A 25,033-nucleotide genomic window follows, 5' to 3' on the forward strand; every position below is an offset into this window, starting at 1 on the left:
CTATTCCATGTGTTTATTAATGTAATCTTCACAAACATTCTCTGGGACTTGATTATTCCTGTCATTTTACAGGTAAGAAAGTTGAGGCATCGATTAAGTAACTTGCCCCACATCACACTGGTAGGAAGTGGTATAGGCAGTAGTCATATCAAGTATGGATCATAGCCCAGACCATGGTTTATGGCTAGAACAACCCTTTTGTATGTTAAAAAAAAAAATCTCCTCCAGGTGGATGAATTGCAAAAGGATGAACCAAATAAGGAAGAATTGCCCTTCTGCCAGACCTATTCTAAGAGGTTTTCCCCCTGAAGACCAATTATGGAAGGGTTTCTCTCTTTGTGGGCTGACAGTTCTTTTGGTCTGGATCCATGGCTTGGCCAAAATCACCGAGGGTTAGATTTTTGCTACCATTTATGCACCTGCAGGCAGAAGATAGAACCTGGGCAATTTCAGTCGAGATCCCAGTTATAACTCCTTGGTCATCTTGCCTGATCCATGAGAAGTGAGCTATTTGCCGGGGAGAAGCATCAAGATGATTCCATCTACCTCATCTTTCATAATAACCAATCAACTACCTTGTGGATCTTACCTCCTAATTAAAATCTAAAGCTTCTCCTATGTCCACTGCTCTACTTCAGACGTTCATCATCATTTGACTCATCCTCTGTTTTTTAAACCTCATTAATGGTTCCTCTTTATTTATAGGGTCCAAATTCTATAGCATGATTTGGAAAGTCCTTCCCATGCTCTTCCTGCCCCCATTTCCCTGGATCATCCCTCTGAGATCTGACCTCCTTTACCCTCTCAGACTGTTGCACATTTTGTCTCTTCTTCCTAGAATGCTCATACATGCTCATGGACACGATAGATGCCTACTCACTCTGTCCTCTAAATAGTTCCAGGACACTGCCAGCAAAATTTAGTTCCTTCCTTGATGCCAGCATGGCCCCTGTTGTAGACTTTATCACACTGTAAGGTCTTCATGTGCATTTCTCTTTCCTTACTGAACTGCTTGGAGGCAGGGGCTATATCTCAGGCATCTCTGCATTCTCAGCAAACAGATGGAAAGCTGATTTCTTAGTGTGACCCCATAAATTCTTATTGCTTGATTCATATAATGACTGTTTGCCTTGTTTATAGCAGTCTATTTTTGTACACAAATAAAGCACTTTTTCCTGAAATAGCAAGTTGTAAGTTATTAAAAATTAGCATAAAAATTGAATGATAGAACAAAAGAAGATGAAGAAGCATGAATCGGCAAATCAGCATGACATAGCAAGTTGTAAGTTATTAAAAATTAGCATAAAAATTGAATGATAGAACAAAAGAAGAGGAATAGGGGTGAATCGGCAAATCAGCATATCACACAGACTCCCAAGGTAAGTGCTCTTTTGACTATTATCATCATTTAACAGATGATACAGTTGAGGCCCACATTAAATAACTTGCCCCAAATCAGACAGATTGCAAGTGGTAAAGGCAGTCCTAATCCAGAGCTCAGACTCCTTTTCAACTAAAAAAAAAAAAAAAAGCAAACGAAAAGACACAATAAAGACATTACAAAAGGCAAATCCAGTGGACCAATAATATATGAAGAAGGAGGAAACAGCAGTAGAAGAGAAAGGAGAAAAACTAATCATGCACACTTACTCTGTAACCAGCACTTTAAATGTATGCACTCATTTACTTCTCATACTAACCACATAAGGCAGAAATTGTTATTCTTATTTTATAGGTGAGGCACAGAGTTGAAGAAACAGACCCAAGTTCACATAACTAGTAAGTGGTAGAAGAAAACTGAGCGCAGGAAACCCAAGTCTAAAGTGTAGCCATTCAGCACTTCCCTGGTGACACAGTGGTTAAGAATCCGCCTGCCAATGCAGGGGACATGGGTTTGAGCCCTGGTTCGGGAAGATCCCACATGTCCCAGAGCAACTAAGCCCGTACACCACAACTACTGAGCCTGTGCTCTAGAGCCTGGGAGCCACAACTACTGAAACCCATGTGCCTGGAACCTGTGCTCCACAACAAGAGAGGCCACCACAACTAGAGAAAGCCCATACACCGCAAGGAAGACCCAACACAGCCAAAAAGAATAAATAAATACATAAATAAATAACTTTATTAAAAAAAATAAAGTATAGCCATTCAAACACTACCCACGCAACTCAAGTTTTGGTCACACAAACTAATCATTCAGAAAGAACATTTCATCATCTATATTTACAATCCTAACTGAACTCCTATGGCCAAAGCACATAAACAAACTATGTATTTCCCAAAGAGTCCATGGTATTTACATATCGTCATCAGAGGTAATTTCTGTCTACTTTTCTATCTCCCTTTTTCCCCCCTCTTTCTTTTCTTCTTCATCACTTGGGGTAGGTGAGTTGGATTTTTAACATAAATTTTCCCTTCGTGTAGTATAAAGAACAATACAGGTGAAAATTTTACAACATTTTAAGAAAATTCAAATCCAGTATCTAAAACCATTAGGCCAAAAATCCACAAGTATCCATTAATTCATGTAACTGTACCCAGTATATACTAGAGGTTTTATATATATATATATATATATATATATATATATATATACACACATATATATAAAATATATGTTTTATAAGTAAACACCATGTAAATAAGACCTGTAAAAATATTATGTTTCTTAGTATAAATATTGTATGAGAGAGGATCCTTTTGGCATAATCTCATGCTTCTCTGAGCTGCTGAATAGAATTTTACAGTCCAGAGCTATTCAAAGTGTCTTCCTTAGACCAATTACATGAATATCACCTGATGAATTTGCAATAAATGCAAATTTAGGCCCCTCCTTAATACTCCTGATTCCTGGGAATGGAGGAAAGGAATCTGTTTTAGCAAGCTTTCCAAGTGATTCTTAGCACCTGAAAGTTTGAGAAGAACTGCTATAGTCATGTAATATCAGAATTTTATAAGTGCACAGGACCACAAAAAACAGATGTATTACTTTTTAGTAGAGAGATGTCCAAACCAACTTTATAGATATACTTAAAGGTCATTACAGAAGAAAGAAGAATTAGAAGGATCTGCATTTCAAAACAGATGTCCATCTCCTACACAGATGCAAAGCCTCCTTGGTTAACACAAAACCTTCTGTCATCTTCAGAAGGTCTCAAGGACATTCACCTTAATGCAGATAGGAAAAATTATCAAATCATGTTTCCATTCTTAAAACACAGCTTGCTTTCCATGAAAGTGGTAGAAAATGCTTTTTCTTAATGTTTATATGAGCGCTGGAAACATTTTAGTTGAACAATTCAGGAAACAGCTTTGGGCAATTTTGACCCTGTTATAGCTGAAAATTTCAGAAGTCGACTTAGGACAAGACTACATGAATAAGAGTTCACTTACATGTTAGCATTTCCTAGCTCAGCTCATTAGATGGCATGAATTATTCATGTACAGTTCAATTAAACACTGTTTACTTTTTACTAATACACTCATCATTTTGACTGAAATTTTTTTAAAAAGGAAGAGAGAAGGAAAGAAGGTAAAAGAAAGGCAGGAAGGAGGAGGCAATAATATAATACTTTGGTTTGAAAAACATCCCCCAAAGTACAAAATAATCCCAACTGTCATTGCAGAACAAAAACATTTTATGTAAATTATGTGGTTTGGGATAAGATTGATGTTGTAAGAAATGCGGGGGAGTATGGGTGTGTGAGATTTCAGCACTGTCATATTGAATGGGGTGAGAAGAAAAAAATTATATTCTGCTCTAATTATATCAAACTGTATTAGTTTAAACTGAAATAATAATTTCAATGAAAGAGTAATATTTTGATCTATGTAATTTTATCGGTTAGTTGTAACTGATAAAAATAGATTTGGGTTGCTGAAATTTGAACAGTGTTTGAGGTAGAATTTCATTAGAAATGGAAAGGATTAGAAACGAGAGCAGCTATTGTGAATCATTTTGAGGCATCATTCAATTTAGATGCAAGAAAATTGGGTGACAACTTCTATTTAGAAATCTATTAAAATTTGTCTTATGACTATAAACTGTGTATTATCTATGTCTTTTATTCCTATCTCTCAATAAAGTCATGAGATGATGAATTTCACATACAGATAATGCTCTAGGTAACATTATTAATAAAAATAATAGCAGTGAAAGGTATATCGATACTTATCAGAACTTATGCTTTACCAATAACATAAACAATAGTTACCTTTACAAATGCAACGATTTTCAAGGAGATTGTTGCTAGATATAAGGAGTTCATCACAAAATCCATTAGATTCCACCAATCGTGGATGTAATCTTGAAGTCCACCATCCCACATTTGTTTAATTTCTCCCCATATAAAACCTGCAATTATAGAAAGATTCACATAAGTGTGATTTTTCAATCAAATCACTAAAAACAGAGATCTATAATTAGGAATTAGAGAATCTTGGAGCTTCAAGAGACTACATAGTTACTCTAAATGCAACACCTATTTTTATAGGTAGTAATAATTGAGTCCCAGTCAGATTTTAAAACTTTCAGGACATTTAGCTAATTTGTAGAGAATTCTCTTGGGGCAGCTTCACTGTCTTATATCCATTTGATAAATTGATAAGGTTGTGCAATTTTGAATCAAAGTATAATTCCTCTATAGGAGCAATAATTCCTCTATACCTATGTATCTTTCTCTGGAAAATATCATAACGTTTATTTGTAAACAGATACTTGAGGATATTTTTCCTCCCAAATCAAAATGACTCAAAGATTTATGAAAAAACAGTGTATCTAGTGAACATAACTGGCTTAATGCTTTTAAGCAGGGTACTTTGTGGTGTTTTTGTAAGCAATTAACACCTTCAGAGATCTGATTTCAGTTCTGGACAGAAGATGATGATAACATTCATACTTCAATAAAAGACCTTATATCTAGCAGTAGCTTTAAAGCTATATCCAGAGAAAATAAAAATCACTTTCCTTTATTTTTATTTATTTATTTATTTTCTTTTTGCGGTATGCGGGCCTCTCACTGTTGTGGCCTCTCCCGTTGCGGAGCACAGGCTCCGGATGCGCAGGCCCAGCGGCCATGGCTCATGGGCCCAGCCGCTCCGCGGCATGTGGGATCCTCCCAGACCGGGGCACGAACCCGTATCCCCTGCATCGGCAGGCGGACTCTTAACCACTGCGCCACCAGGGAGGCCCCCCACTTTCCTTTATTATGGTCATGTTTTTAATAGGAAATATTTTATTTTCAAATATTAGAAAGCACTTAAAAATATCACTGTATATCATTATTCTATTTCCATAATCTTATTAAATTTTTATAAATCTATTTTTACAGCCTAATGATGAGAAAGAAAGATATCAAAATATCTAGAATCAGGAAATATTAAAAAGATAAATATAATTTTAAAGCTATATTAAAGCAAGAAAACAACAAGACTTTTAAGGTAATGATAGTTTGAAACATCGAATGTGGCTAGCACAGAGTTTCATATCTGTCCTGCACCAAAAGCAAGAAAAAGTCATATAACTATAGAATTATGACTTTTCATGAATCCTTCAGAGAGGTGAGAAACCAAGGAGCCTATACTTCAAAGAAAAACAGGTTCCTGTAAAGAGAGTGACGAGGTGAGCATTAGCTCCCCTGTGGCAGAGTGCAGGGTAAGAAACACTGGCATCATACAAGAGAGAAGGACAATTTCAGAAAACCTTCTTAAACAAACTTCTAAAGGCTAAGTGTGAGCTAGTGTGGGCAGCTTTGGTCTGCCCCAGAAAGCAAAAATTGGATCTATGATATGAAAGTTATAGAATGGAACCTTCTTGCCCAATGTAAGGGGGATTCTCTGGCAGAGTTGTCCCAAAACTGGAATGGATCACCGTTTGGGGTTAAGATTCCAATGCAGAGCCTGGAATGTCTTTGATCAATCATACTCCAGAGAAATTCTAGCAATGAGTGGAGACTTGTTCCACTACACCTCTAAATATCATTCCAACTTTATGAATTTGTGATTCTGGTGTTTTCAAATTTTGTATGTATTTTAAAATGAAATATATTTTAAAATACCTACTAACCAACAAGAGGGTTTATATTTTATTTCCCTTTATAGATAAATTGTATCTCTTTTTTTGCTTCTACCCAACTGGAAAGCCAAATGGGATTATTAACAGTCACCAGAATATGGAACTTCAAATATTTTGTGGGTAATTATGTAAAAGAGTAAGGACACCAAAACTAACTGACTTAGAGGGGAAGGAGGTATGAAGAAGCAGTTAGGAGCTCAGTAGAAAGCACCATTTTAACCTGGAGCCCCTTAATATCTGAGCAGACTCTGTTCCTATTAGACAGGTTCAAGGACATGACACTTCAATAGATGACCTCTAAGGTTTCTGAAGAAGAGTCAAAACAAAAACTCACAATTTGGATATATTACAGTTCCTTTGGAGTTCAAAGAACAGACATAAAATCTAACTTTCTGAATTATACAAAAATTATATTACTTCTGACTTTGGAAAGGCACAACTGTATGGAAAAAACAGAGATCCTGATGAAATTGAGGACTTAGCCCACTGTTTTTTTAACCTGAACTGTAAATGAGACTGTCAGTCAGTGTTGGTTGGCTAATGGGGTTTGGGATCTTTAGTTTTCAAAGCACCAGATTGTAGGATCACTTCCTATAGCTGTTTGGATCACTTCCTGTATCACCACATACTTGTTTGATGACATTGATTTCTATTTGTTATGAGCACGTTAGTGAAATACCAAGTTTCCTCTATTCTGGCAATATTCACCGAAATTTTAGAAGAAACAAGCCTTTAGAAAAACTAGAAGGTGCTATTAACTGGCTGAAAAATGCATACAGATAGTAAACTATTCATGGTAACTAAAAAACGACTAAAGCAAACAAAGCTTGAGGGAGTTTCTGTCAGAAAATGTTTGTGCTGTTCCCACAATAGGAACATTTCAAAGTTATTCTCTGCTGTTTATAAACAGATGACATGATTTCTCAGCATGGTGGTGGAAGTGTAATTACAAGCATTGATGTAAGACTGCAGGGACCAACCACGGAAAGATTGCAGTGCAAATGAGTCAAAGAACTTCCTTTTAAAAATATTTGTGGATGCCTGGAAGTTTTGGCTATTTTTTTTCTACCTTTCCCATAACAGTTTTCACCAGGGCTATCTGAGTATTGTGTTATATCCCATCATGTGAAGCTGGCTGTGGGGAGGGGATGGAACAGGCAGACCTCCGATGCTGCATTTAGCAGCCTCGATTTCATGTGAGAAATGTGTAGTTCTGCACACAGACCTCTTGTCTCTCCTTTCTTGCTGTCAGTATTTACACGAAGAGTAAATAACCCCAAGCAAAGAGCAAGTCAGCTTTTCACCTATGACACCTCTGAGGGCTTTTTACAGCAGCCCCAGAGCTAGTCGAGGGATCTGGCCTTGGAAGTCCCTTGACAGAACACTGAAATCCATGCTGTGGCACCAAATCAATGAAGATAAAGGCAACAAAAAAGAATTCTCCTTCACTGGAGGGTTTTTTTCCCTCCCCAAGTCAGGAAACAAAAAGGTAGTTTCTTGTCAAAATTCTGCTTTTGTTCAAAAAGAAATCTAAATGCGGTTATTTTACTCAGTAGAGACTCACATTATGCCAGACCCATAAGAGTCACTAAGTTAAGGGACAGCTGCTATGGTCTCAGTGTTATTCTTAAAACCCAAACAAAGATAAAGAGCCTCAAGCATCCAGTTTCTGAAGGGAGCGTACAGAAAACTGTAGCCCTTCCCGCTGGGGATTCCTAAGAGGGATGAGGACCATATCTGCTACCAACCTCCTGCCACACTCTAACCCATGGGTTATACAGAGAGAACGCTGGGAAGAGGGGGCCAGAGAGCTGTGATCTCAGGGCACTGCAGTTCGGGTGCTAGTGACCTCACAAGCACCGCCACCTCCCTAGGTCAAGTGTAGGAGACTCCACGAAAATGCCTCATAAAGATGGGGGGTTTCTGCAAGGAGAAGCTGGCTCTTAACGCCTGCTGGGGCATCTTCCCAAGCACTTGGCCTGCTCATCTCTCACTTGGCTTGCACTTCAGGGAAAACAGACAAACAGTGGGTCTTGGCAGCTGGGCAGCTGGCAGCAGCCTGACCCCTTGCCATCTGAGGTAGTAAGGTTTTGTGATCTCTTGGGGGAGCGAGTGCTTATCACAGGAAGAAGCCGGGCTTTAGCCATTTTGTTCTCCTGCCCTTGCTAGGGTCACAGGACCCATAAAGGGGCCAACTGCTGGTTATGAGAGTTCCCAGACTGGAAGATGTCAGGCAGAGCTGAAACTCGGATTCAGAGAACTCTGTAGTGTGCAGGTACACAGGACCCTCTAAAGAACACTCATGGACCCATCAGGAGAGTCAGAGGGTCAAGACCTGTCACATAGGCCACTCAGTATAAGCCAGAGATGCAGACAACCAACAAGGGAAGAGCTGTGACCAGGGTACCAAGGAGGTAAAGAAGACTTTTAACTTTTCCTGACATCCTTCTTGCCTGCAGAAACCAAGCAATGGGGAGAACAGAAAAAGGCTATGTCCCTCCTTCCATTCCAGGGTTGGGGTTGAAGGATGAGCAAGAAATGAATATTTCCGGGTCCTCTGATACACGTGTCAGGCCTTTGTGGGGAAGAGGAGAGCTTTACACTGATGGTAAGCTTCGTGTTTTAAACTGAACTGGGACTACTTGTTAATAACTCAAAATTTCAGGAAATTGATGATATCTACTAGAAAGATAGTGAAGGGAAAGGATATTTGGTGCAGGGTGGTTGGGAAGAGTGATTGGAAAAGGTTAAACCATTTCATGTTTAGATTCTAATGAGTCTCAATTCCTCAATAAAGCTGAAATCGGAACTAAATATGAAACCTGCATAAAATTTGGTTTCTAGAATTGTTTCTTAATATTTAGTGTTTAAAGACCTCTGAAATTTCTGAATCAGTCAACCAAGGGGAGAATTCAAAATCTAAATTTTTCATAAAAAATTCACAGTGATTGTGATTATAGTCAGCACACCACGCTTCAAGAAACACTGACTTAAAGAGACAGTGAATAGTTAAATATGCTTAGTTTGAAGACATCTAAAAACCCTTAAATTACTACAGTTTTGATAGCATCAGTTTAACATTTAGAGGAAAAAAGATTAGGAATATACACTTAAGGAAGTACATGTTTTGAAACTGTGCCAAGGAACGATACGATGCTAGTTTTCGATTAAGATGTAAAAAATGTAGAACTTTAGAATTCTAGCTCATCTGATTGCTTATGACATAAATGTAGTAACTTAAAAATCAAGTAAAATGTTTCTGTCAATGCAGTATTAGACTTTTTATAGGATTTCTGTTTAATTTAAAATTTTCCATGAGAACTAAGGCATTATATATTTATGTAGGTGGAAAAACAATGAATAAATATTCCTCAAGTCTTTTCTCAAGTCACCTTTTCAATGAGTGGCAGTAGTTGCTTAATAAATATTTTTGAATGAGTGATTATTAATTTTTCACTATGAAGATTACCACTTTCCACCTACTATAAACTTCTATTTTTAAAACAATTATGTGCAAAAGAAATATAATTATCTCTTTACATTTCCTGAAGACCTGCTACACACACACATACATATACACACCAATGAAAGATTAAAAAATTAATGATATCCCTGGAAGCAAGGAAATTTAGCTTTAGGTCTTAGCAAGTGAACATGGAAACTAAAAAGGAAGCATCTCAAGGTCATGACAAAGGACTTTATTCTTTCTTTCTTAGAATAGAAATTGCTTCTGTCAGTATTAGGGAACCACTTATAAAGCATGTGTTTTAGAACAGAGACGGGTGGTGGAGATGAAGATGGAGGGTCCTGCTGATGTGATGCTGATGGCAACAATAAATTTGCTATATTAACAAGCATCACCTTCAATAGGAAATTACATCAAGTGTGTATCTCAAAGAGCGTTGCATCTTTAATAAATTAGAAATGTGGTCCACTCATATTTGACCTGTGTAAAGACTTAAGTTGGTAAACAGAGGCAGAGAAAATAGGAAAGAAGTCTGTGGATGGAAACTTGAGTTCTTGGGCTGTTTTTGCCCCTTTAAATTCCATTTCTCACACTCCAAGGGCAGTATTTATGGAGGATAAAGGCTCTAGCTCTGGAGTTAGACTAACTGGAGTTTGAATCTAGTATCTACCATTTGTTAGCTCCTTGAACCTAGGAAAGTGATCTCACTTTTCTAAGCCTATTTCCTCTCTATTAAATGAGATACTAACATCATTTATTATGAGTAAAGTGGAGGTTGACTATGAAGTTCAAATAAAAACACACATTTGAATCACTTAGCACAGTGCCAAATTTCTTAGTTTCTATTGTTATTACCACCATCACTACTATTACCGTTATTGTTATTCTGAACTAACAGAAACCACTTCCAGCTTACCTCCAATCTTTTACTCTGACCCTCCCTCATTTCCTATGTACTCTTCTTTTCCTATCTTTTCTCCTCTTCCCTTGAACCATCAGAGCCACGGTCGTCACACATTCTCCCAAGGCCTGTAGATTTCACTTGTTGGTGCACCAAATTTGTATTGCATGTATGCCCTAAAAGACTTAATTTTCTCTCCACTAAAGAAGTCAATACTCTGTAATGGCTTATATGGGAAAAGAATCTAAAAAAGAGTCGGTATATGTATACGTATAACTGATTCACTTTGCTGTGCACCTGAAACTAACACAACATTGTAAATCAACTGTACTCCAATAAAAAGTATTAAAAAATAGAAAAAGAAGTCATTAGGTCAGCAATAGTATGTGCACACTGAACAATTTACAACTATATGAATATTTTGTTGTTTGAGATTTTACTGTGTTAGTCTTGATAAATCTTGGTAAAGATGACTTTAAAATTTCTTCCTCACAAATAAACAGGAAAATGAGAATTCTATGTCATGCTGCAATGATTATCTGGTTTTCTGGAAAATTAAGATATCCCTTTAAATTAATAAACGAATGTTCTGCAGCTGTGTTTGAGTTGTCTATATGTGTCTGCAGCTAGTTTGCTGAGGTGGTTAGAACACCTTGCCAAGGGAGAGAGTGGGGAAATCTATAGACTTGTTTCTTATAATTCTTAATTTGGGGGAAGACGGATAATTGAAGGGTGAGGCTGAAAGTATGAGTACCTGAAGCCATGTGATCTTAATGCCTTTTAGACAAAAGATGAAGAAATGGTCATAGGAAAGAAAGAATATATATAGGATTGTTTGTCCCTGAGTCTTTATCTAGATGTGAGCGTGATCACCATTTTTCATTTTCCATTTTCCATTTGGCAGGCCTTGTTGAAATTTTCAGATTTGCTAATATCAACCCTTTAAAAGATAAAAATATAAAATAAATTATGAAAATGAGAGGCCAATTTTGTTGCAGAAAAATTGTTAAATAAGTATGTATTATAGGCAAGACATAGAATCTGGATCTTATGAGCAATTCTTAATTTATGCCTAGAAATTCACTAGAAGCTTTTTTTTTCTTTCTTTTTTTGCGGTACGCGGACCTCTCACTGTTGTGGCCTCTCCCGTTGCGGAGCACAGACTCCAGATGCGCAGGCTCAGCAGCCATGGCTCACGGGCCCAGCCACTCTGCGGCATGTGGGATCTTCCCAGACCGGGGCACGAACCCACGTCCCCTGCATTGGCAGGCGGATTCCCAACCACTGCGCCACCAGGGAAGCCCTAGAAGCTATTTTTTTTTTTTTTTTTTTTTTTTTTTTTTTTTTTTTTTTTGCGGTAGGCGGGCCTCTCACTGTTGTGGCCTCTCCCCTTGCGGAGCACAGGCTCCGGACGCGCAGGCTCAGCGCCATGGCTCACGGGCCTAGCCGCTCTGCGGCATGTGGGATCTTCCCAGACCGGGGCACGAACCCGTGTCCCCTGCATCGGCAGGCGGACTCTTAACCACTGCGCCACCAGGGAAGCCCTGAAGCTATTTTTAACAGAGCTCATATCTCTTCCTCTGATATATCTTTTCCTCAGTTCACCATTCTCATCATGCTCAGCATGCACAGATTTATATGCTGTATAATTATGGTATATTCTTAAGCACACACATAATATCCAGTCACTTCAGCAGCCATTTGGCAGTACTCTCACTGGGAACAAGGTATTTCCTGCTTTATTAATATGATAGCTTTCATTAACATTCTACTTCTTTTGTGGAAAATGTTATCAATTTCATATTCTTTTTGCTAAGTGTTAACATAAGTCTACATCTGGATGTTTCATATATATGCACACTTTTTTTTTTTGCAGGAGAATAAGCTATGGCACAAATTTAATTGTTATAGTTGAGTTATAATGGATTCTTTGGAAAAATCCAATCTAGTTTTGGATTTTTAAGGCTTTAAAAATTAGCATTCAAAAAAGGTTTTTTTTTTCACATTTTACCCCACATTATCTCCAGAAACAAATTGACATCCACTGGAGTTAAAACTTCTGCTATAATTTAGATGAATTCTCATAATACGCATTCTACATATAACATGCTATATTTAGTTTGCATTTAAATTCTATATAAAAATGAGTTTCTCATATGAATATTATATTCATTTCATATCCTTAGTATTATATTGTTAAAATCAAACCCTTAATAAATTAAGAGCCTTGGGGTCATGACACAACAGAAAAGAGAAGTAGCCATGTCTCTAATCTGACCCCAGGCTTCTTTTAATCCATCACAGTCTTCCCGGTGATACTTTCTAAACAACTGAAAAGCGTAGCTCTGTTATCAGGCCATATGCATGCAGGATGAAACTGTTGTTTTACTTTTTACTCTAGTTCAAATGGGTAATTTAACAATCTGAGAAATATACTGGTGTCTATCTGTCTAGAATTTACCTTTCTACTGACATAGTTCTAACGGAATTATCTGTGATTAGTTTTCTCTGTTGCTTAAAACTATCTCTCAAGATGACCAGAATCATAATTTTTATCCCTGTATCAGGCTTTTAAATTTCTTTGCTTATATGCTAAAGTTCATCCTGACAGCAAACATAGGTAAGAAGATCTCTAGAGGTTATTTGATGGGAGAAAAGAAGGGTTGATAACCTTCAATCTGAAGGAAAAATAATTCGAAAAGCTTTGCAGGAGATGAGCTACAATTTATCAATGACACCACAGCGAAAGGATATAGGGACCACTGTAGATTCTCTTCCAAAGATATCAAACTCAATAGACTTCAATTTATATAGTCAAAAAGATGTTGAACTTCAACGGGAAAGACAGTGGAAATAACACAGAAACATTATTCTCTACTGTACTAAATCACAAGGTATCTGGATCTGTAATGTTGTATATGTTCTTATTGCTGAAACACAGCAAAGTATATAACATGGAAATTCCCAAGCAAAAACCATACTTCTTCAGATAAAGGGATTGATTTGAGAGGATAAGCTTTAGAGTTAGAAAAATTTTCTATTCAAAAAAGTTGAAAATTTATGATATAAATATATAAAACAAGTAAAGCAAAAGTCTTTTTGCCAGGATAAACAAAATGAGAGGTATCAAATAATCATTTCCCTTAAACTACAGTATCATAGGTCTGGGAAAAATCTGAAAATGGAAGGAAAGGAAGTTTAGTAAAATGAAAAAATATTTCTTTACAGAACAAGCAGCTCACAGAGGTCACATGAGTTGAAAACCTAAGTCAGTTCAAGAAGACTTGAGAAAAACCCATGCCCAGAACTTCATTCAATCACTGGGAAAATTAACATGATGAGGGAAACACAAGCCACACACTTCTCCGTAAATCGTGAAGTCTTGTTATTATAAACCTAGAGCCTTACAATGCAGGGACCATGAAATGTACACTCACTCACTTTACCAAACAGCAGGACTGAGTGAGGCAATATAGAAGGTTCATTGATATAGTCATCAAATGAGACCATGCTTTTTTTGCATCTGTCACACTTCTGGTAAAAGGTTAAAGGATTCCTACCCTGTTGTCTTTAGCCCTCTTCCCTCCACCCACCCCCTCTCCCCACCAACGAAAAGATCAATTTTCTCTGCACCGATAATGATAGGTCCCCAGGACAGGATAACAGGACACAGTGGGACTGAAGAAGTTATCACTCTGAGTCTTTCATCATATTGATGAAAACACAGAAAATCCTGAGAGATTGTGTCCACCCATAATTTAGTAGTCTCTCAGTGGTAGAACTTGGACATGTATTCAAATCCATTTTTCTTCTACAGCCAAATAACATGGAGAATACCCGTTATAATCATGACTCTAACAAAGCACTTAGAACTCAGTCTTAGATACGAGGCACTCAGAATTCACCAGGCTTGATGAATAATCTGTTTTGACAGATCTATTTGATATAGAAACATTCTTTTTCTCATGCTCTGTTATTTAAGCAAGATGATCATTCAAGGGTATTTTTTAAATTCTAGAACGTCTCTTTTCATCCTAAAAATTCCCATATAAATGAACTCATTGCAGCAGGATATCTTCAGAAAAGGTTGCCTTTAGCAGCTACTTCTTTTGGCTGGAGCTATAGTTCTCATAATTAAATTTATACCTTATTTAACCATTCAGCTGAAATTTGGATACGGTTTCTTCTAGCCAATTTTCATGGAAAATTATGTCACAAGTTTTGCATGTAGGAGGCAGCCAATGACTTTTACTTGTATGAATTATTCAAAGTTTGGAGCTTCTAATTTTCATATTATTTACCATTTCTGATATTATATCACATATCTCATTGTTTGTTTATTATCCATTTCTTCCAGTAAAATTTAACCTTCATAAGGAGAAGAGATCTTTTCTTTTCTTTCTTTTTCTTTCCTTCCTTCCTTCCTTCCTTTCTTCCTCTTTCTTTCTTTCTTTCTTTCTTTCTTTCTTTCTTTCTTTCTTTCTTTCTTTCTTTTTCTTTCTTTCTTTCTTCTTTTTTTAAGTTTTGATTCACTATTGCCCTGTACTGCCCTTAATCCATAGAAAGTATCCTACATATTTTCATTGACTGTATAAAGAAAAGACTAGAAATATTATATCTACTTATGCTGCATTATATCTATACCATTTTTCAAAGTGAAATGTTCTGTGTTTCACTTAGGATACCAGGATTTTTAGACATTCAATATAAGTTACACACAATGGGAAATTTGACTTCCAAAAGCTTCTGTATGAATTGTTCCCAAGAAATTTTCTATGAAGAAAACTCAATAAAGAACAGATTCCTACTGTGAGACATTTAAGTTAAATGGATACAGGTAGGATAATTTTATATTTAATATCAATTGCTATGTCATAATTGTTTTATTCAAAAAGACATTTACAGAATATATAAACCATCCCAAGATCACACTTTACTTCAGATTGAGAATGTATTTTATTTTAACATTCACTTGAGAAGGGTTTTTTTTTATTATTAGAAATATTTGTAAAACATCAAATCTTGTTCCTAAGAACTTTTCTTACTGTCAGTACTCACAGTATTTGTAATCTTTAAAAAGTGTATCTATCTCAGATTCAGATACTGTTTTTTTTTTCCTGTCTTTTCCTCATTTTACAGTCTCTCCAGCCGTTTTGACCTTTAATCCAAACTGATCTTCTGAGATTGTGAATAATTAAATTTGTCACATATTTTCTAATTACTAAGTGCTGAGATGGATATAATATCAGAGAGGTTTAAAATGATGAGCTAAATTGAGAAAATGTGATTTCTCAGCAAACCACAGTAGGATAGAAGGAAGAATACTTAAAATTTAAATTTTAACTATGACTTCAATAACAAGAGGAAAGGAAAACAAGGTTTTTACCAGCTACTTTGAGGTTTTCTACCTTACCATGATTTGCTGAAGATCTAAAACAAAATTTCTTTCTATGAAAAGAACAGAGAGAGATGGAGGATGTCCTACTGTTTAATTTCCTATTATTTTGCTTTACTATATAGTTTCAAAGATAAACTTAAATGAATTGACTTGAAAAAATGGTTAGCTATTTTATGTACAGAATCATTAATTCTGCAGAGTAATTTGTACTTTTAGAAGGTGTATCTGTTAAGAAAATTAAAAAGATTATTTACATATGGCTAATGAGACATGTTGAAAGGCTTCAGAAGACAAACATACAAAAAAAAAAAAACAAAACCCAAAACCCAGAGAATCATTCACAGGACCTGAAGTCATGAAAATCTGGAATTCTAAAACCTAAAATTACGTTTTGTAGGCTGCATTTGGGGGCAGGTCCACCGCAGTTTGTGAAGTATTTATTTAGCTTTGAGGATTAGGACTTGGAGCTACAATGGTCAGAACCTGTTTTAAACAGTCCTATGTCCCCAACTTTAATGAATATTCTTTTCTGAGCAACAAAATTCCATGGCAGTAACACGTTTGGATTATATTTTCTATAGTATCACATTTACCCAGGACCCATGGTAATATCATCCACTCGACGATGGTTGGTGGTGGACCTTGCCTGTTCAAGTCTGACCTGTCGATGTGCTGAGAGGCAAGCAGCAGCAGGAACAAAAAAGTCAAATAGGATGCTGTGTGGCAGATGAACTTGATAAATGGCTTTCGGATGAACAGTCCAAGGGGGCTTTTGGGAGCTATAAGGTAGCACACAGAGAAGACGGGAAAAAGAAGTCCTATTATGAAACACGTCACCATCTTCACGGCCCAGTGTCTTCTCCTCCAGCCAGGAAACTCATCGTACCAGCGAGATGCCAGCAGTTGTTGACAGTTGGGCTGAGCAACAAACTACAGGGAAAGGAAAGGAAAAGTGAGAGTCAGGGTTTCACGCAGGGGCTCCAGCTCATCAACAGGAACACAGTGTTATCGTTCAAGTCACAAGTTCTGTTCAAACATAAAATAATTTTATGTTTACACCATCATAAAGTGCTTTAAGCCATTCTGTGAACAAAGCTCATTTATGGAACATTTTATACCCACGGCAAAGTGCTGAGTGCTTAGCCAGACACAACAGGGGTCAAAATACTATGGCTGCACCTTAGGAAGCAAAGATAGAGCTGAGGACTAAGAATATCCATAGGATGTATTGATAACTGAACAGAGCTGTGTACAAAGATATACACATATATGTTCATATATAAGAATTGTGATATACATATAGGTATATGACATGAAGTAAAAAATGGTGGTTATTTCTTGGTTTAGTGGTTATTTTCTGGTTAAGACATTATACTTTTTTCCCATTTTTATACTTGATGTATTTTTAATATCTTCTATAATAATCACATCAGAAAAAGTAAATATATTTTTAATTGGGTTGAGGCAATAAGAAAATCATAACTGAAAGCATATTACATTACCAGGATGTAAATCATCATAGCTGAATTTGGTGGAAATAAAGCAAATACCTGACCTAAGTATCATCAATTACCACATACAAAACATTTCACAAACATGACAACGTTTTTATCCTGCCAACATGTTTGAGATGTAGCATAGATCTTACTCTATTTTAAGGACGAAGATGGGGGCTTATATGAGGGCTATAAATTTATTCAAGAAAATTACATATCTAGTAAATGATGAAATGTATGGCTATCTGGTCCAAGATTCTTTTTTTTCTGTACATGATCTTTCTCATTGACAGTGACAGCTAAGCATTATATAAATTCAGAGGGAGTTTTCTCTTCCAGATGGAATGGTCCAAAAATGCTTCCCAGTGGGTCTGTACTCTGAAAGGGGAGATTTATATATGCAGAGAAGAGAGGGGAAGGCAAGGCATGCAGGTGAGAAAGTGTAGAGTGTGTTTAAGGGATGCCCTATGGACACTTTGGTCTGTAGTAGAAGCTTTAGTCCCTTGTTAAGGACTCAAGAAAGTTCTGTTGGCATCAAAAATAGACCCACCCTAGAAGCAAACTGAACACCTGGCCCTTTCATGGGACTCTCCCTGCCCCAATATTTCCTATTTTTCTTCTTCAATCTTAGACTTTATGGATCTTCTTTAGGAGACCCTTACTTGACCCTTACTCTCTTCTGATGGGTACACAGAAAGTGGCTTGATGATCATAAACAAAAAGCTGTTTGAAAGTGAGAGACAGGTGATTGATTAAAAGAGCAGTTCAATAGTTGAGATGTGCAATCATATGGGCTGGATGTCAAATGAGTTCTCATGCAACTGTTTCTCTTCATTTTGTCTTAGATATTGTGTTCATCAAAAGATATAGTGGGCAAAGCCACATGTATAAATGGAATTAAATGTATAATAATGGGTTCAGCAAGTACAGCTAAAACAAGATAAAACTGCATTTCTTCAAGACTGGGATGATGAGGCTCTCCTCACTATTTTGTAAGTAATTTATGAAAGTAAGCTTCAAGCTCCATAGTTAGTAAAGTTAAATTTTATAATCCAAAGAAGAGCTTTTCTTGACACATTCCTTGCCTATTATTTTGGTCAGAGTCAAGTGTTTGAAAGTCACAATAGAGCTTTTGCTGATATATCTGTAGAGTACTGGGAAAGAGTGACACAGGTCATTAACAAGTTCTGTTCTCTTAGTTTCCCTCACCCCCACCCAACACACACACATAATCCTTCACGTCAGCATTTTATACACAAAGCATAGTCTACCATCTTTTTGCTATTTTCTCATATAAAATATGTTCTACAGTTTTCTTCATTAGAATTTAGCACAAAGACCATAATAGAAGGGAATTAATGAAACCTATCAAAAATGCAAGATATAATGAACAGTTACTATAATCTCAGTAATTCTCACAGATTGAAGAAACACTATAAGGGACTAAGTGTGAACAACACATCTGACACATGCAGAAAAAAATAAAAGAAAGGTATGTACTTTGTTCAACACGGTCTGGGTGAATTCTAGGACTAACATACTCTGCCCTTCTTAGCCCAAATCTCATTAGAGCATGAGACACCCCAGGGCAATTGAGCAAATAACTTTATTGGGAGCACTTAAGGTTTGCTTGGAAAAATATTTCCGTTGCCTAATACACAAATATAGGCCGTGTTAAATTACCTAGAAGAAGCAAATCATTTAATCCTCATAGAACACCTGCCATTGCCAAGCACTCGGTTAGCCTTAATTTTTACTAACGCATTTTCTTAAAAGATCTTTTTCTTTAATTATTGGAAAGTATATATCTGTGCTTAGTAAACAAACTGTGCACATTTTTTTACCAAACACAGACACAGTGAGGTTTACGTAGAGGTAAAGAATAGAGGCAGGATACTATAAGAAGAGCAGGAGTGGGGGAGTGGGTGTGTTTAATACACAAGTTTCTTCAAATGTAGATATTATTGGGCTACAAATTTGTTCTAATCTTAGGATTGAAACAACCGCAAAAGTATTCCTAAGAATCGCTATAGATCTAAATATTCTCACAGTGGTTTTACATCTTTCTTCTTCTACAACTGTTTGCTGAATGTCTACACCAGCATTCTCCAAATTGTAGCCCATTCATTAATAAATATTTCCATGAAAAAAACAGTTACCAAGTTAAAGATTAAAAATATTAAAATTTTATATTACAAAATTTTCACGGTGTTTAACTGTTAAAGTAGATTAAAACACTTCATTTCTCTCATGCGTCCCTTCCTTCCTTCTCTCCTTCTGTTCTTTGCTTCCTTCCTAGACGCTTCCTTCTTTGTACTTTGTTTTTTCTTTGTCCCCCCTCTTCCTGTCTTTCTTTCTTTCTCCCCGCCTCCTCATCTCTTGGTTTCCTTGGATTATTTAGAAACTACTCAGCTGTACGCCAACCCCCTTTGAAGGACCCCCTCAGAGGGTGCTACCCTATCTCTGTGACACTTGCCATTGGTCCATTCTAGCAAAGCCCTCTTCAGGTGGGCCCTCACATTGCCTGCTGGGAGCCTAGAGGTCTTGCCTCCTCTGCTCCATCTTTCTACTGCCCAGTGAGTCACGGGACCCACCATCTTCTATACCATCCCGGGACTGCAGGAGGTGGGGTTTCTTTGAAACACACCGTGTTACAGCCCCTTCTCTCTCTGCAGTTGTTGGCCGATTCCTAAACAATTCCTGACATCACATTAAAATTCATATTAAGACATTATAAACATTCAAATTCACATTTGTGCCATGAAACTAGAAAGGACACTCTAAAAAAAGAAAGATTTCCTCTCTTTCAATAACCTTTAAAAAATTTTTAAAAACCTAATCTCATGATTATTTATAAAGCTGTTAGTCATGGAATTTTAAATATTGAAGAAACTGTGAAGATTACTGAATCTAATCTCATTTTTACAAATAAAATGAATTCCAGTACCAATGATTTAAAAACAACTACTCAAAAGTACTAAAACACCCCAAACCTAAAGAAAACAAATAGAAAATAATGAAGAGAAAGGAGATACAGCTGAAAAGTGAAAACAAACAAACAAAAAACAAACCCAAACAACCGAGAAACCTCACTGCTACGTGGCGAGGAATTAAAATATTAATTGGATATGGACAAAATAAGATGAAGAGAATTCAAAAATTAATGGATCTCTGATAATTAAAATAACTATGGATTACATTTCCTATTTGCTTTATCTTTTTAGTTTTTCAATATATTTTTCTAGTTTAAAATTTTGAATCCAAGGTTCGGACTGTGGCCATATTCTCTAAACAAGCAAAATCTAGATTCTGGAAATAATCAACCTGGCACCTTAGTGCATCTTGACTAAGTCAGATAGTTACATGGGAGTTTCTATTGGCTGTTGGACAATTATAAAGAGAGTTTAAACTTTTGGGTTGAATGAATTAAAGTGATTTAGGTAAGGGCTTAAAAAGGACTGCAGATTCATATACATGCCAGTTTCCCCTGGGTCTTACTATTTACTCCTTAGAATTTCAAAAGTAATCTATTTCCTTTGGGGTTTTATTTCCTCTGCCCAAGAATGTTTTTTGACAACTCATTTTGTAATGTGGATAACAAGGCTTAAGAATGATTTGTAGGCAGAAGAGCTTCAGGGAATTACTTTGTCCATAACTGAAAACCCTTTTTTCTTCTACTTCTGCCCTTAACTCCCTTCATAGCTGCCAATGGCCTTTAACTGTCTGGGCCTTTCTCTGTTTCCTAGAGATAGCTCTAGTTGTGTTCCTAATTAAAACAATTCTCCAGTCTCCTTGAGCATGGTCATACTGCATAACTAATCACTCACCTACTTCATTATTCAAAGCATCATTTTCATCTGGTGCTCCCTAGTTTGATTAACCAATAGTATTGTGCATCATCTATGAGTGGGGCATTGGCTAGATAAGTGGGGAGAGGACCAAGATCTGTAAGAACCAGATATATCTGTCTTCTAGGATCTCAAACTCTGTTGCGGACTGATAATGTGACTGGGTAACTTAAATACAGAGCATTACATGACTTGTTAGAAAAGAGGTAGAATGTGTAGGAGGAATTATGCCCAATATGAAATAATCAGGGAAGATTGAAGAAAGGAAGCAGAATTTTCTAGTTAAGCCTGAGATAACAAGTAGAATTTTGACAGGCACAGCTTGGTAGGTGGATGTGTTTTAATTCAGATTTAGAGAATATCATGTTAAAAACTTGAGGATGGAGATAAGCAAGTTCAGATGAGCAATCCCTTGTTCTAGAATGTTACATTCAATGGTGAATATGCTAGAGATGTAGTATAAAGGAATACTGTGGCCATATATTGGGATACAGATAAAAATGTTTATTGAGGCAATTTCTCAAGTCTAAGTCCTTGCTGCTCAGTGGAGGCCAAGGCTGGCAATACCGAGAGACAACTGTACAATCACTTATAGTCTTATACACAAATATATAATATTCACTTTCATTGAATTACAGAGTATTACACTTATGCCAACCTTAATGTATTTACATATTTTATAACCTAATTTTAATGAATATAATGTCACAAGATGGGAGATTAGTTTAAAAAGATTTCTATAAGAAACTTACACTGAGAAGATAATAATAATTCAGGCATAGGGAATCCAATAAAATAGCTAGTTGACTAATTGAGTTTTTAATCAGTGTCATTAAAAGGTAAAAAAATTAATGAAGATTTAATCATATCTGAGATGACATTGGCTAAGAAGCCTGAGATTAGTCAAGAAGACTGATTGATAAACTTTAGGTTCTTTCCTCCACAGGATATTGGCCTACAACTCCCCTGTCTCTGTCAAGTCAAAGAATCTCCTATCCAGTCATCAAATCACATGATTATTTTCCTTGGACAGGCATGTGAAATTCAGATTTGCAGATTGGAATTCAAGGAATACCTCAAAGCATATTACTAGGGCACCATTTCTGATGTCTACATATCCAGAAGGGAAGATGACAAGTAAACGCCATTTGACTGTGCTGGTGAGGCGGGGGCAGGATTAAACTTCTTAAATCATTTCTGGGCCTAAATTCAAAATTGGTTTGGCAACTGAGCTGGGATGATGAGTGGGCAATAACGGGAAGCAGAAAATGCAGAGACAAAGGAAATATGGTGGGAGGTGAAAAACCCAACATTGAATACATTAAACTATTGAACTTGGCAAACAAACAAAATGAGATTTTGGTAGTGGGAAGGCAGAGTCAATAGATATTGTTAGTTCTTTGAAAATCACAAAGGGCAGCAGTTGGTAGAAATTCCACGTCTCTTCACCAATAACCCTCTTCATGGTGCGCATGAAGAATTGTTTTACACTATCATGGAAAAGAGATGAAAAACTGCCAGTCATTTCTAAGTGGCTACCTACATGCTTTCTTAAAAATGAAGAGAGATGTGGGGGCAGACAATTATACAGTTTTTTTTAACATCTTTATTGGAGTATAATTGCTTTACATTGTTGTGTTAGTTTCTGCTTTATAACAAAGTGAATCAGCCATACATATACATACATCCCCATATCCCCTCCCTCTTGCATCCACCCTCCCTATCCCACCCCTCTAGGTGGTCACAGAGCATGGAGCTTATCTCCCTGGGCTATGTGGCTGCTTCCCACTAGCTATCTATTTTACATTTGGTAGTGTATATATGCCAATGCTACTCTCTCACTTCATCCCTGCTTACCCTTCCCCCCTGTGTCCTCAAGTCCATTCTCTTTTGAAGGAACCACCATTTGACTGTTGAATCATGTAGGTGAGCAATAGGTGAGAATGGTAGATGGAAAACAGAGGACAGCTTGTTCCTGGTCCTGGCCAGCCCTCAATGGGATGGTTTTCCAGTCTCTGACGACAGTTACTGCAAGAAGAGTGGCAGTTCAGAAAGCGTGGTCCCCTCTTAGTCTCCTGGAGGGAAGCCTACTGAGGACTAAACTCTGCTCTATTATCTGCCATGAGGACAAGTATCCAAGAGACAAAAAGGAGGCACTACAGGAATGAATACTAGTTGCTGTTTTGAGATGAAAGGATACAGTCACTCTTCTTTCCCCTTTTCTATCCCTTTTCACATAATTTCAAGACCAACTATTTCTGAGAAAATTTTTAAAATAGACTAACCATGATATGTGTGGATAAGAATTTGGAGAAAATGGAACTCTCATACATCAGCCATCAAAATGTAAATGGTTGGACTTCTCTGGCAGCGCAGTGGTTAAGAATCCACCTGCCAATGCAGGGGACATGGGTTCGAGCCCTGGTCGGGGAAGATCCCACCTGCTGTGGAGCAACGAAGCCTGTGAGCCACAACTACTGAGCTGGCGTGCCACAACTCCTGAAGCCCATGAACCTAGAGCCTGTGCTCCACAACAAGAGAAGCCACCGCAATGAGAAGCCCACGCACCGCAATGAAAAGTAGCCCCCGCTCACCACAACTAGAGGAAAGCCTGCGCGCAGCAACGAAGACCCAACGCAGCCAAAAGTAAATAAATAAACAAATAAATAAATAATTTTAAAAATGTAAATGGTCAACAACTTTGGAAAACAGTTTGCAGGATTTGTTAAAAAAATAAACTTACACTTACCATATGATGGGCTTATTCCAATTCCAGGCATTTCTCCAAAAGAAAAGAAGGCATATTGCCATATAAATAGTCACATACAAGTGTCATAGTAGCTTTGTTTTTAATAGCTAAAAACAAGAACAATTCAAATTTCCATCCACCAGTGAATGGATAAACAAAATGTGGTGTATCCAGGATGTAACGTACAACATGATAAATATAATTTACATGGCTGCGTGTTATATATGAACATTGTTAAGAGAGTAAATCCTAAGAGTTCTCATCACAAAAATCTTTTTTCTATCTCTTTAATTAGGTATTAATAGGAGATGATGGATGTTTACTAAACGTATTGTGATCATCATTTCATGATGCACGTAAGTCAAATTATTATGCTATGAACCTTAAATGTATACAGTGCTGTATGTCAATTATATCTCAATAAAACTGGAAGATAAAAACATGGTATATCCATGCTATGGAGGATTATTCAGCAATGAGAAGTAAGGAACTATTGATGTTCACACGTGGTTGAATCTCAAAATAATTATGCTGAATGAAAGAAGCTGGAGGCCAAAAGAGAATATGCTGTATGATTCCAGTGACAGAAAGCAGATCAGCACTTGCCTGAGAAGGGGTGAGGGGGTGTGCAGAGAAAGATCATAGAAGGGCAAAAGGAAACTTATGGGGGTGACAGACGTTTACTATTTACTAGGTGACACGTTTACTATTTTAATTGCAGTGATGTTTTCACAGGTGTACACATATTATAAAAAAACTTAACACAGTATTCACTTTAAATGCATGCAGTTTATTGTGTGTCAATGTTACCTCAATAAAGTTGTTCAAAAATGGCTGCCCCTATTTTGCTGGTGCCAGAAAGCACATTCAGAATGATCTACCTCCAATCTGTTACCAATCTTACCAAGTTGGCTTCTTTCTCTTGGATTCGTCTCATTTTAATTTCAATTCCACTACCATGAGATATTATCATAACATCAGATATCATTATTTCAGGCTTAAACTAGGAGGAAAAATAAAGGTCTACTTTCTGCCAAAGCCTATTAGTTCTTCCTCCAACTAACCTATGTACCATACCGCTGAGATGAAGGGCCTTGCAAAA

General features: G+C 36.9%; 1 protein-coding gene across 1 annotated transcript in view; it reads right to left on the bottom strand.

The window, feature by feature from the left end:
* The window catches only part of TRPC4 (transient receptor potential cation channel subfamily C member 4), a 153,445-nt gene that overhangs the window by 29,840 nt on the left and 98,572 nt on the right, over nt 1-25,033 (bottom strand). The window contains exons 4-5 of the mRNA XM_060079796.1: nt 16,432-16,768; nt 4,215-4,354 (exon numbers count right to left, since the gene is read on the bottom strand). Of these exons, the coding sequence (XP_059935779.1) occupies nt 4,215-4,354; nt 16,432-16,768 (477 nt within the window). The remainder of the gene's footprint in view (nt 1-4,214; nt 4,355-16,431; nt 16,769-25,033) is intronic.

Source organism: Mesoplodon densirostris, chromosome 17 (genome assembly GCF_025265405.1).
Source record: "Mesoplodon densirostris isolate mMesDen1 chromosome 17, mMesDen1 primary haplotype, whole genome shotgun sequence".
NCBI classification, from domain to species: Eukaryota; Metazoa; Chordata; class Mammalia; order Artiodactyla; family Ziphiidae; genus Mesoplodon; species Mesoplodon densirostris.